This window comes from Halichoerus grypus, chromosome 11 (genome assembly GCF_964656455.1).
Source record: "Halichoerus grypus chromosome 11, mHalGry1.hap1.1, whole genome shotgun sequence".
In the NCBI taxonomy this organism is placed as follows: Eukaryota; Metazoa; Chordata; class Mammalia; order Carnivora; family Phocidae; genus Halichoerus; species Halichoerus grypus.
Genome location: NC_135722.1, coordinates 17,921,966 through 17,935,588, shown reverse-complemented (window position 1 = coordinate 17,935,588; position 13,623 = coordinate 17,921,966). Strand labels below are relative to the sequence as shown.

The 13,623-nt window shown below is 36.4% G+C and overlaps 1 protein-coding gene across 4 annotated transcripts in view; it reads left to right on the top strand.

The window, feature by feature from the left end:
- Positions 1-13,623, top strand: part of TTC17 (tetratricopeptide repeat domain 17) — a 115,671-nt gene that overhangs the window by 31,302 nt on the left and 70,746 nt on the right. For all 4 annotated transcript variants that reach the window (XM_036097677.2, XM_036097676.2, XM_036097678.2 and 1 more), the window contains exons 6-15: positions 1,864-1,973; positions 2,567-2,711; positions 3,158-3,297; positions 4,723-4,883; positions 6,565-6,677; positions 8,673-8,819; positions 10,718-10,833; positions 10,990-11,155; positions 12,392-12,469; positions 12,606-12,830. In XM_036097677.2, coding sequence (XP_035953570.1) covers positions 1,864-1,973; positions 2,567-2,711; positions 3,158-3,297; positions 4,723-4,883; positions 6,565-6,677; positions 8,673-8,819; positions 10,718-10,833; positions 10,990-11,155; positions 12,392-12,469; positions 12,606-12,830 — 1,401 coding nt within the window. The remainder of the gene's footprint in view (positions 1-1,863; positions 1,974-2,566; positions 2,712-3,157; positions 3,298-4,722; positions 4,884-6,564; positions 6,678-8,672; positions 8,820-10,717; positions 10,834-10,989; positions 11,156-12,391; positions 12,470-12,605; positions 12,831-13,623) is intronic.

Genomic DNA, 13,623 nt, shown 5'->3' with positions numbered 1-13,623 from the left:
AGAATTTGTAATAGATTTTTTGGTCCCAACTCACAACGTAAAGTCTGAATATAAGAGATAAAAATGAAAGCATTTGTTGATTTGAAAAAAAAACTTTCTCAAAGGGCTGTCAAAACAGACTGAAACCCAAGTCATAAGTCAGTTCTGAAAGAACGTGACACATATCCCTTAACCACTTACACAAGTGTTATACCCTCATTTGCATCACTTGCAAATCCTATACATTCCTTGAAAAGAATACTTAAGGCTGATTAATGCAGAATTATACTTAGTTTTAATCTTAAAAATAACGATTTTTGAAGAAAACAATTTGTCCTCGTGGAAAAAATTCAGACTATATTAAAAAATCTATAAAAGAGGAAGTAAAAAAACAGATAATTACTGTCTTACAATGTAGTCTTTTGTATTTTTATTTTTACACATCTTTATAGTTAAAACTTAGTTATTCTGAAGATAATTTTTTTTTTTTTTTTTTAAGAGAGAGAAGAACCAGCAAGAACATGGGGGCAGTGGTGGGCAGGGAGAGGGATTGAGAGCTTCTTTAAGCAGGCTCCGAACTCTGAGCCTGATGCAGGGCTTGATCTCATTTCCCTGAGATCATGACCACAGCTGAAATCAAGAGTTGGTCGCTTAACCCACTGAGCCACCCAGGCACCCCCTAAGATAAAATTTTAATGGAATTTTGAGCATCAAAGGGTAATGATATTTTAAGGCTTTTTACACAAATCTTGTCAAACTGTCCCCCAGAAATGCTGTATTCACCTAACATTTCTACAGTTAATATCTGAAGTTAATATACAGTGTAGCCAACAGTGAGTGTTGGTATTCTTTTTAATCTTTGCGAATTTGTAAAAGGAAAATTTGTATCTTTTTTTATTTATATTCTTTGTTAAGTTTTACATTATTTTCCTGCTAATTGGCCATTGTTTTGTACTTTTGAATTCTGTTCATGTTTTTGGCCCATATTCTCTTGTATTTTGTCTTGTATTCTTGTCTTTCTTTTTAGAGCTCTTTATGTGTTAAAGATAATAAACAATGGTGTCATATATATTTTTCCCAGTTTATCTTAAACTTTATGACTTTTTTTTTTTTTTACTTTATATGATTTTTTTTGCCATGCTGAATTTGAAATTTCTCTGCATGGGCTTAAACTATTTATGTTGAGTTTTTGTCATGGTCCAGTTCAGTGTTTTGACCTCTATGTGGTTGAAATTTAGTATATGTTACAAAATGAAAAAATCCAGGCCACAGAAGAAGCAAACCTATTTGAATTTCTAAATAATAGACTTATTACTCCATACTAAAGACAATTTTTAGCAGTAAAGGTTTGTATTGTGAACACAGATGAAAGAAGAACAAACAAAAATTCATCATTTCCAAAAGGATAAACCTGTCTTTTGCTTATGTATGTACCTTCATTCAGATATTTAAATAAATAGGAAACTATTAATTTCAGGAATTTCATGTTAGAACAACTGGCATTTCTAAGTAGGTTGGGTCCTAACTTCTAAAGTCCTGAAATAGGAGCCAACAAGTTTGGTCCACTTGGTGGGCTTTTCATCTTGATTTCCGAACTCTTGGAACAAGAGCTTGGAGTTGAATGGTCTCTCTGTGGAGATGACACCTGAAGCCATTTAACTTGCCCAACTGATGATCAGGCGGCTCTTTTGACAGGTGTAGTTTATTGGTACTTTGTCCCCTGCTTATTCATTGGTGTAATGTCTTACTCTTCAGCTTAAATTTCAGGGGGCAGTGATGGGGTATTCAGAGACTGAATAGTGAAGGTGCTCATTTTGAACATTCTAAGTCGAAGAAAGTGCGTTGAGTTGTGTTTGATTGTCATCTTATTTGTTTAATCTCTAGAATTCTTCCTCATGGGTACTGTATAACATGGCTTCATTTTATTGGAGAATAAAGAATGAGCCGTATCAAGTAGTGGAATGTGCCATGCGAGCACTTCACTTCTCTTCCAGGTAAGATTTCTCCCTTTCTGGACTTCCTGATTCTCCACATATCTCAGGACTGGTAAAGAAGCAGTATGTAAGAAAACAATATGAAGAAGCATTGTGTTGTACTTACACTCTCCTCTACCCCTGTTCAAAGAATTTAGTCCCATCACAAAAATATGACAGAAGTCAAAGAGTTCACAGTTGTTAATAGCACAAAATTCTTCTGATTTCTATTAAGGAAAAAATATATGATGTAGACACCCTCTGATTCACTTGAAACTTGAATATACGGACCTTGCCTGGAGGAATTAGCATAAATTAAATTTTTCTCAAAGCAAATGATGAGCCCTAAATACATTTTAAAATCATAAAATGTCTGCCTGACCTTATTTCTGTGGCAAAATTTGTAGCTGTCAGATTGAATAAGCACCATCAGTTACATAAAAATGTAACAGTATGTTTTCTTAAATTATTTTCTCCATCTATCAGTACACTCAAAGTTATTTTCGTAAGTTCAATAACTTCGAATGTAATTTTCCCTTATCAAGTAGTTATATGGAATCATGGAGCACACACTTCTCTCCTAACACCTAATTGCTCCTCTCCTTCTCTTTTAGGCACAATAAAGACATTGCCCTGGTCAACTTGGCAAATGTTCTGCACAGAGCGCACTTCTCTGCAGATGCTGCTGTTGTGGTCCATGCAGCTCTGGATGACAGTGACTTCTTCACCAGCTATTACACTTTGGGAAATATATATGCAGTAAATATAACTTTTTATTTTCATGAGCAAACCAGTTGCTATTTTCTTTTTTAAAAAAATTTATTTTCAACTAAAAAATAACTTTTTCCCCTTCCTCTTTTGGTCTGAACAAGGAAAAGGAAATGGAAATTAAGAAGTTGGGGGAAAATAAGTCAACACAATAATGTATCCTAATAGTCCTAGCCTCTTGACAGAAAAATTAATAGGAATCATAAATTCCTGCAGAGTATGCCTCTGGAGATAGCAACACTTTCTAGTTAAGAGGTCTTACAGCATATCTTATGTTATGGATTTGGTCACTGATCAAAAATAATGTTCACTATAGAGTGAGATATAAGTGTGATCTCATAAGTCATTAGGGGGTTTGGACAGATCCACCCACGCTGTGGCTAACGTTTTTCCTCCTCTGTGTGTGTATATGTGTGTGTTTGTTTTTGTCTCTTCAGATGCTGGGGGAGTATAACCACTCAGTGCTCTGTTATGACCATGCTTTGCAGGCCAAACCTGGGTTTGAGCAAGCTATAAAGAGGAAGCATGCTGTCCTTTGTCAGCAAAAACTCGAGCAGAAATTGGAAGCCCAACATAGGTAATTGGGTGAGAAAATTTCACTGAAGCCCTAGCACTGTAGAACCTTAGGTTAGACCTGTGTAGGGTGATGTCAGTGTTCATTTGTTCTTTAGAATTAAAAACACCTCTTCACGACTGCTAGTCCTATCCCTTTTCTCCAGATCCAGGGGGGTTAGCACAACTCGGGTTGTGTAGAGGAATCTTTAACAGTATGAATTCCAGGAACTAGAGAATGTTTGCAGTAAATTCTGTCATTTAGGTCTTTATACTTTTGACCATCGATTACTTTTATGAAGTCAGATGGAGTGGGGGTGCTGTCAGATAATTAGTAATTTGGTTACGTTTTAATTTCCACAGAATACATTGTCAGTAAAATCACTTGCACGTGCTGTATTTGATCTTTCTCCCCTTTAGCTGCTAGGGTTGGGCTAATGTTACGTTAGTTAAGTGACATTGAGAAACATTATTTGGCCCATATTTTAATCAGATTTCTGTAAATTGTACAGTGATGAGTTCTGTTGTACTTGGTCCTTGCAATGTACTTAATAAAAATGTATTTGATTCCATAAGTAGCAGGGCCTGTTAGGAAACATCACATAACTCGGAGTGAATTGTTCTTCTTATGGAATTAGCCTCAATGTTTTGAGGCAACTTTGATTATTAGAGAATTAAATGGAGATTTGGAACTCATTAAACTATTGCATTTCCTTATTTTCCAATCAATTTAAAGCATAATGTGGTGAAAAGGGAGGAATGACCACTTACTTGTTTATACCTGGCTTCTCTTACACCTGATCAGAACTTGTCCTGGCTGAGCAAATTGGTTCTCTCATACACAATCTGTACGGCTCCTAAATCTCCATGTGTTACAATGTAATAGGTAGAAAGGATTTTGTGATTAAATATAATCAGGCAGCTGATTTATTGATACCAGGTAGTAGAGAATATTTCTTTCTAAGCCAGGTTTCTGTGATTTTTTCCAAAATCCACAAACCCAAGGAGCTAGAGTTCAAGAGCAAGGTACTGTTGGCCCTTTCTCTTAACCTTGTCTTTACGTAGAATCAAAAGAAAAGATGAGAAGGTGGCTTTGAATGTCTGTGGAACTAACACAGACTTTATGGAGGGAAATAGTTGTTGAATATGTCAAGATTTATACTATGTTGCTATGTATCTTTTAGGTACCTGAACAGTCCAACACACCATTTACTGTCAAGATAGTCATATGTAAGGGAAGAATTTTGCATCCTCTTTTTGCCTCTAAGTTTTAATAAAACAGTAGATTTATTTTGCCCCATTATTTCTAAACTTGTGGTACAGTGGTTGTATGTTAAAAGAAAAAAAACTAGCAATTATTGCTGAGGACCAGAAAAATCTATGCAGTAAGTGGGTTTAAAAATTCAGTTTTAAAGCTCTGTAACTTTTTCTGGTGTTAAAAAATGTTAAGATCCCTCCAGCGAACACTGAATGAGTTGAAAGAATATCAAAAACAGCATGACCACTACCTGAGACAGCAGGAGATCCTAGAAAAACATAAGCTGATTCAGGAGGAGCAAATCTTAAGAAATATCATCCATGAGACACAGATGGCAAAAGAGGCACAGTTAGGTGAGTATTGATTCCAAATAATTAAAGACAGGTTAGGAAGTTCATTTCTAGCATGTTCTACTTTCATAACTTTTGTGTAGCCCTAAAGCAGTATAAAGTTGTGCTTATGACTTCCCTCAGTCTTAAAATCAAGTCATCATAGCGGGTATATCAGCAGGCCTGGGGAGCTGGTTTGGTCTCTCTAGGTTTCTTTAAATTCACATTTTAAAGTAAAAATTAAATCTTTTGATCCTAGAAGTCTTTTTTTTTTTTTTAAAGATTTTATTTATTTATATAATTGACAGAGAGAGAGACACACAGCGAGAGAGGGAACACAAGCAGGGGGAGTGGGAGAGGGAGAAGCAGGCTTCCCGCTGAGCAGGGAGCCCGATGCGGGGCTCGATCCCAGGACCCTGGGATCATGACCTGAGCCGAAGGCAGTCGCTTAACCAACTGAGCCACCCAGGCGCCCTAGATCCTAGAAGTCTTAACAACAGTTGTTCGGCCCACTTTGATTTAGTATGCATGCCAGTCTCTTGGAGACCTTGTTAAAATGCAGATTGTGATCAGTAGGTCTGAGGTAGAACCTGAGATTCTGTATTTCTTTTTTTTTTTTTTTTTTTTTTTTTTTTTAGATTTTTTTTAGATTCTGTATTTCTAACAAGTCCCTATTTAATGTCTGTTGCTGCTGGTCTGAAAACACAATGTGAGTAACATGGCCTCATACCAAGTAAACACAGGCCAGACACACCCCTGAAGCAAAGCATCCACACTGTCACGCCAACACCGGCAATAAGGCTGTCTACTTCTCTTCCTCCCTTAAAAACAAATATTTTATTTTAGAAGTAAGATTTTAGGCTAGAATTTTTCTCAAGCAAGAATTCTTAACCTGGGTCAATGGATTAGTTTCAGGTGGTTCTGAAATCCTCCCCAAAATTACATGCAGTAATATGTATGTGCACAATTTTTTTTCTGGGAAGAAGGCATATAGTTTTTATTAAAATCTCTTAGAGTCCATGACCCAGAAATAGAACCACTGTGTAAGGGCACTTGGGTTGACAGGATATCAGTGACTTGGTTATATCCAGAATGTTTCATTTCTGATAAAACCCTAACGGAGTAGATCTAACAGCTGACACCAAAGAATAAATTAATAGAATCCCGTATATTATAGACTTCTCCTTTGATAAATATATTGATCTGGAAGCCCTCTTAAGTCTTTGAACCTTAGCTGTGACCATTTAAAGTCCATTTTACAATCCACCTAATACGTTTTCTTTGCTATTTTGAATATAAAGAATATGTTAAGTTCTTGGGGTTATTTACTGCTTGCTCTACAGTTAGAGCAACTATAATACAACCAGGGCTCTTGTATATAATTTTGAAACAGAATTATGAAGTATATAAAACAGATTGTCTCCAGAGAAATGGCAGAAGTCTCTAAAAACAATGTAATCAATAGATTTTACTGTCATAGAATATAATTACCAGAAAATATTTTGGTGATTTAGTGGAGCCCCTTTGTTTTTTATAGGTGGAGAAACTGAGGCTTCTTTAGAATGATTTAATTTAGCTAACCATTAATGAGTGTTTCCCTCTATAGTACCCCCTGTGTAGTACTCTGCCAGGCTCTGAAACTAAATGAAATCATGTTGGCATTGCTGATCTTTCTCAACAATTGCAATTTCCTTTCTTATTCCAGGAAATCATCAGATATGCCGCCTAGTCAACCAGCAGCATAGTTTACATTGCCAGTGGGACCAACCTGTGCGCTACCATCGTGGAGATATTTTTGAAAATGTGGACTATGTTCAGGTCTTTTTCTTGGTCTCTTCTAGTTTTTATAACTTTGCATATCTAAGAGTAAAATTGTTTCCCCCCCCTCGATTCCTTGTATATTTGATCCCCAAATTCATGACTAATTTAAGGTTTTGAGTATGTTTATGAAGTCAGATTTCATAGACTATCTATGTAAATACTTCGTAGATAGATTTCTCAGTTACTTCATGCATGATATTTCCAGTTCCCCCAAGTACTAGCTGTATATGTCTTTTTCTTTTCTCCTTTACCATGAGAGCTATATTGGGCTGTTACTAGTATTTAACTCAAAGCCTTCATCTCCTTTTTAACTTATTAGAGTAAGAGCAGTAATTTAAAATTTGGGAAAGAGTAGCCATGCTTTTTCCTAAAGTCATCAGTCCAGTTATGTTGCTTCAACTAAAAACATTAACAAAATGATCATTATCAACAGAAAATTTTTATTAAGCACTATTGCTACATGCATGGATGTTTTCTCTCTCTTTCTGTCTCTGTGTATATCCATACATATACATGCAGTCATACACACGCATACAATCCTAGGCTAACTAGTTGGGAAGAAATAATACATATTTATAATGATACCAGAGAGCATCTAATTGGGCTGATACAGATAGTAAGCACAACCAGAGTTCCAAGTATCATGCAAAAGGATGTTGGAAATAAAGTAAAATTTATCATATCCTATTGAAACCTATCATGTCTTTAATCATAGATACAGGGATTTCCAGAGATAAGCAGTTAAGATAATTAATAGATCAGAACAGCTTCTATAGGAGGACAAACCATGAAAAATTAGTACTCTTTAATCTGAAAAAACCCAGACCTCATTGAGAAAAAGAAGCAAAAATTAAGAGGCCATTTAGGGAAGAAGTAGTAATAGGGACCAAAAGCTTCCCACGATTTTTGTCAACTAGTTTCTAGCAATATCCCATGTTAGTTTTCGAACACAGTCAAAGGAGATCAGATTTAACATCTGAGATTATAGCTCCCTTTTTTTTTTTTTAAGATTTTATTTATTTATTTGAGAAAGAGAGCACGAGCAGGGGAGCAGCAGAGGGAGAGGGAGAAGCAGGCTGAGCAGGGAGCCTGATGTGGGGCTCAATCCCAGGACCCTCGGATCATGACCTGAGCCAAAGGCAGATGTTTAACCGACTGAGCCACCCAGTCGCCCCTATAGCTCCCTGTCTTAAATCCAAGCATTAGTTTAAGGGGGAAAAAAGGGAATAATATTTACAAATGTTAGAGATGGAAACCAAGGTAACTTGGATATCATGATGGTCTCAAGACCATTTGGAAGACTCCCCTGTAAAAGTGTAGCTTCAGTGTTGAATATCCATAAGTTGCCTCTCTGTTACATAGTGAAAGAATCCATTCTTTTATACTCCCTCCCATCCTGGTCCCATTCTCTTATCCAACAAGGTTTTAGAAATACACAGGAATTGGGGTATCCCCTAAGAATATCAAACATTGATTTACCTTGGTTTGGAGGAAGGCTGTATTTATATTTGAGTTGATTGTATAATAGTTATGATGCCTAAGTCATAGCTATATTAAACTCCTGAGAGCCCTTTTTCAAGTTCCCTTGCTTCTACCACAGCACACTAATTCTATAGAGTAGCAATCATTTTAGTCTAGATAGGGGAGGGCAATAATGAGCCAAACCTCTTAGAGAATCAGCTCACCTTTAAACCTAAAAGAGACTAAATCACAGAAAGGAAGTAGAGGGACAGTAAAGAAAGGAAGAATCCATGCCATTTTTCTTGTACTCCAATGGCATAGTTGATTGAAAGTTGCTAACTGTGCATTTTCTGAGAGAATAGTGTTGGGGCCTAGTTCTGAAAATGTGAAGATCTGATTGCTTTATTACTGACCTACTTTCAGATTTCCTCCTGGGTTTCAGTATTCACTGATGTTTTGGGTTGAATTAAATCTTAGTCACAACTTCTTTTCTGCTTCCCATTTGATTCAAATTTTCTTTTCATTTTCTAGTTTGGTGAGGATTCATCAACCTCCAGTATGATGTCTGTGAATTTTGATGTTCAGGCAAATCAGAGTGATATCAGTGATTTGGTCAAGTCTTCTCCCGTAGCCCATTCCATTCTCTGGATCTGGGGCAGGGATTCTGATGCATATAGGGTAAGTTAATAGAGGATGATGCAGTTTTTTCAGACAAGATTTCTGAAAGCATTAGCCCTCATGTTCATTGAATAATATGGTCCCTGTGACTGTTCAGCTTAGTTCAGCAAACACTTAGTCAACTTATATTAAACAGAAGGCATTCTGCTAGGTCATAGATTAGCAAGACACAGGGTCTGCCTTGAGGTCTTCTGCCCAATCAAGTGGGGCATATAGACACTCTGATTTTAGTTTAAAACTTTGAGCTCTGAGTATAATTACCAACCCTAGAAAGTTTCTAAACTTGACCTAAGTATATGCTTGTATATACAGTTGACCTTTGAACAACATGGGGGCTAGCCCCATGCAGTCAGAAATCTGCATATAACTTTTGATTCCCCAAAAACTTAACTACTAATAGCCTACTATTGACCGAAGCCTTACTGAGAACATAAACAGTATATTAGCACGTATTTTTTATGTTGTAGGTATTATGTACTGTATTCTTACAATAAAGTAAGCTAGAGAAAAGAAAATGTTAAAAAAGTCATGAGGAAGAAAAAATACATTTATAGTACTGCACTGTATTTATTAAAAAAATCCACGTGTAAGTGGACCTGCATAGTTCAAAGCTGTGCTCTTCAAGAGCCAGCTATATTCCACTTTTTAATCAGCTTTCTTTTATTGAACTCCCATCTGTGCATCAGGCTGGTACTATGAATATAGTACACAAGCTCTTTGCTGGAGCTTACATTCTGTCAGATGATACAGATAATAAGTTAATAAATATGTATTTCTTTTTTTGAAGATTTTATTTATTTGAGAGAGAGAGAGCGAGCTCAAGCAAGGGGAGCGGCAGAGGGAGAGGGAGAAGAAGCAGGCTCCCTGCTGAGCAGGGAGCCCGATGCGGGGCTTGATCCCAGGACCCTGGGACCATGACCTGAGCCGAAGGCAGACGTTCAACCCACTGAACCACCCAGGCGCCCCAATAAATATGTACTTCTGAGCTAGCTAAGAAATAATTGTATGTTAGCCCATGGGGATACCAAGGTATGAGGACAGATACCGTGTGTTTTTTATTCAATATTAAATTTTTAGAATTTAATCGAGTTTTTGTTCAATCAGAATTAATATAGCCACTTAGATTTAATTCTATGTAAAATAAATTCCCCAAAGTTTGATAGCTTCACAATTTAAGTTTAGTAAGCCTCTGATGTGTGTTATTTATATTTAGGAAAGTGAACATTTTACAAATCAAAACAATTGTTAAACTTTGGCATTGGCAAAGAAAAGGTCTTAGTTCAGGGAAAAGTAGTTTTCTGTGCCAGTTTTATAAACTTATATATGCTTTCAGGACAAATTGTAAACTTTACTTCAAATTGGCTTAAAAGAAAATATGCTTCATATTACACAAAGTCCAGAGATCAGAGCAAGCTTTGGGTTTGGTTGATTCAATGGGCCAATGATATCATCAGTGACCCATTTCTTTCCTTTTCTTCAATTTGCCATCCACGGTATTGGTTTCATCCTAAAGCTTGTCTTCCTCATGGTCATGAGGTGACAGCCGGTAGCAGCAACTTGGAGCAACATGTTCTTTGTTCCTATGTGGCATAAGAGACTAAGACTGGCTTTTCTTTCCCAGAATCCCCAAGCAAGCCTCTCCTTGTATCTCATTAGGCTCAGCTGACTTAGGCCTGCCCAGCCCTGAACCAGTCTATGGTAAAGCAGGTAGAATTACTGACTTAGACTAATAGTCTTCAGTAGAAGGAATATTATGGAGTCTACCACAGTATCTACAATTATTTTAAAATACTAAATTGTCCAATTATCCTAGTATATTTATGTTCTTTTAAAAGTTTATTTAACATGTTGAAATATTGAATCCAAGAAAATTTATGAGAACTTTTTCTCTTTATTAGGACAAACAGCATATTCTTTGGCCTAAAAGAGCAGATTGTGCAGAAAGCTATCCCAGAGTCCCTCTTGGCGGGGAGTTGCCAACGTATTTTCTGCCTCCAGAAAACAAAGGACTCAGGCAAGTGCTGATGGATTTGGCAAAGCACTTGATTCTGCATGATTGTCATCTGGCAGTTCTTTGAGAGCACCAGCCTTGGACTTGAAAGGTTAAGTCTTTATCTTGAAATCACCCAAACTTTGAAAATATGAATCTTGTTCCTTTTTCTTGTGCCAGGATCCACGAACTCAACAGTGATGATTATTCTTCAGAAGAAGAGGCCCAAACCCCTGACTGTTCCATAACTGACTTCAGAAAAAGCCAGACTCTGTCCTACTTAGTCAAAGAATTAGAGGTCCGCATGGATCTGAAAGCCAAAATGCCAGATGACCATGCACGAAAAGTAAGGCTCACTTAGGCTGGTGTTTATTGCCGTCCATTCTGGGTGACTTCACAAGCCTCTTAGGTGGAACAAAAATTTGATAGAAGGCAGTTATTGAACTTAAAGTTTTTAAAACTGAGAACAGAGGTCAAGAATTGGTGGAATCATTAAGAAGACACTCATGCTATTGAAGGATTGCCAGAAAAGTGTGCTGTTCACACAGACCACATAAGCACTCTCTCTAATAAGAGTGCCCCAGGGAGGAGCAACACAGAACTCTGTTTACTTTGCAGAGTTCATCTACTGGAGGCCATTCTAACCACTTCAGTTTAGCTTTGCATCCTCCAGGCCTCCAGGAGTTTGTATAAATTGAAAGCTTGAAGATTCTCTTCCTGGCCTTATCAACCCTGCTTTGGCCTTATATATAAGGTCCTTGGAAGTTTGTATGAATTAGATAACTACTTTACAGATACTATAGATAAGTTCTATTATGCTTTGTTCTTTAATTCCTACTAGTTATGTGTAACTAGGAATGTTTTATTACTGACTAGAAATTTAGTTCTACATTAGATTCCATTAGAATGGTATCTACATTCTATATTACATACTGTTCTACATTAGATACCATTCCATAGATACAAATGAAAAAATTACTTTCTTGCAGAGAAAACAGACCATCACAACAACCTTTTTTAAAATTTAATTTTAAAACTATGAACAGTTACTACTTACAGTCAACAAACATTTACTGAGGGGAAAAACATTATGTGCCAGGCACTGTTTGGAATGCTAGGAAAGATAAATAGACCATGATCCCTACCTTAGAGTTGCTCACAGTTATAAACATGTTGCAAGAACATAGCGTAATTGAGGATCCAGTGTTTTTCCAGCTAGGAAAGATAGAAGATTTTTGTTGCATCAGGTATTACGTGCTGTTGTCTTTTGAATAATTTCTCATTTGATTTTAGATACTTAGGTTGACTTTAATGGGGTATGGTATATCACCTTAATAGTATATGTGATATACATCTTTTAACATGTTTTAGTTAGAGGAAACTAGGGCATTCATGTAAGCAGGTCAACACCTGTTGGTATATTGATGACCTCATGTTTTATATATATAGATATATGATTATAAGTATCTATTCAAATTAGCTGTTCCTGAGGAGCTCAAGTAAAGACTGCTATCTATAGAATTCTTTCAAATGTCTTCCCTGTTATTTTCAATTGAGTCAGTCTTCCTTTTGATATTTTCAGATTTTGCTTTCCCGTATTAATAACTATACTATCCCAGAAGAAGAAATTGGGTCATTCTTATTTCACGCTATTAATAAGGTAAGTCACCTGCTTTAGACATCTGAAACTTAAATGCTTAGTAATTGTAATTAAAAGTTAAAATGCATGCATTAAAAATCCTTGTTAAAACTAGTACTGTATTCTTGTATTAACTGAGGTATTTTGGGTTTTTCAGCCAAATGCCCCCGTCTGGCTGATACTCAATGAAGCTGGACTCTACTGGAGAGCAGTAGGAAACAGCACTTTTGCTATTGCTTGTCTTCAGAGGGCTTTGAATTTGGCTCCACTTCAATACCAGGACATTCCTCTTGTGAACTTGGCCAACCTTTTGATTCACTATGGTCTCCATCTTGATGCCACTAAGCTGCTGCTTCAAGCTTTGGCCATCAATAGCTCTGAGGTGAGGTTTTATGTTTCTTTGTAGCTCCATGTACTATGTGGGGGTAACTCAAATCCAGGGTACAATTTGTATTTTTCTGGGGAAGACATAAAAAAACCTCATATTTTTATGAGTAGAGTTTGCATACTTTGAGATGGTATAAAACAGATTTAGTTTTATCTTATTTTTGATGTGTTTATTTTTTATATTGATTTGTCTTACTTTGTGCAAATGTAGAATCATGCTAATGACATTTTTCTGTATCTTCCTGTTTTTACTCCCAGATTCTCTTAGATATATTTAATTTCTGTTTTTTAATTTTAATTCCACTGTAGTTAACATACAGTGTTATATTAGTCTCAGGTGTACAATATAGTGATTCAACTCTTCCATACATCACCTGGTGCTCATCACAGTAAGTGCCCTTCTTAATCCCCATCACCTCTTTCACCATCCCTCTGCCCACCTCTCTTCTGGTAACCATCAGTTTGTTCTCAATAGCTAAGAGTCTGTTTCTTGGTTTGTCTCTCTCTCTCTTTTTTTCCTTTGCTTGTTTCCACTATTCAAGGTCTTTGGTAGTTCCATATTAATCTTAGGATTTTTTGTTCTAGTTCTGCAAAAAATGCTGTTGGTATTTTGATAGGGATTGTATTCAGTGTATAGATCACTTTGGGTAGTATAGACATTTTAACAATATTTTTTCTTCCAATTCATGAATATGGAATGTCTTTCCATTTGTTTGTGTTCTCTTCAATTTCTTTCATCAGTGTTTTACAGTTTTCAGAGTATAGGTCTTTCACCTCTTTAATTAGGT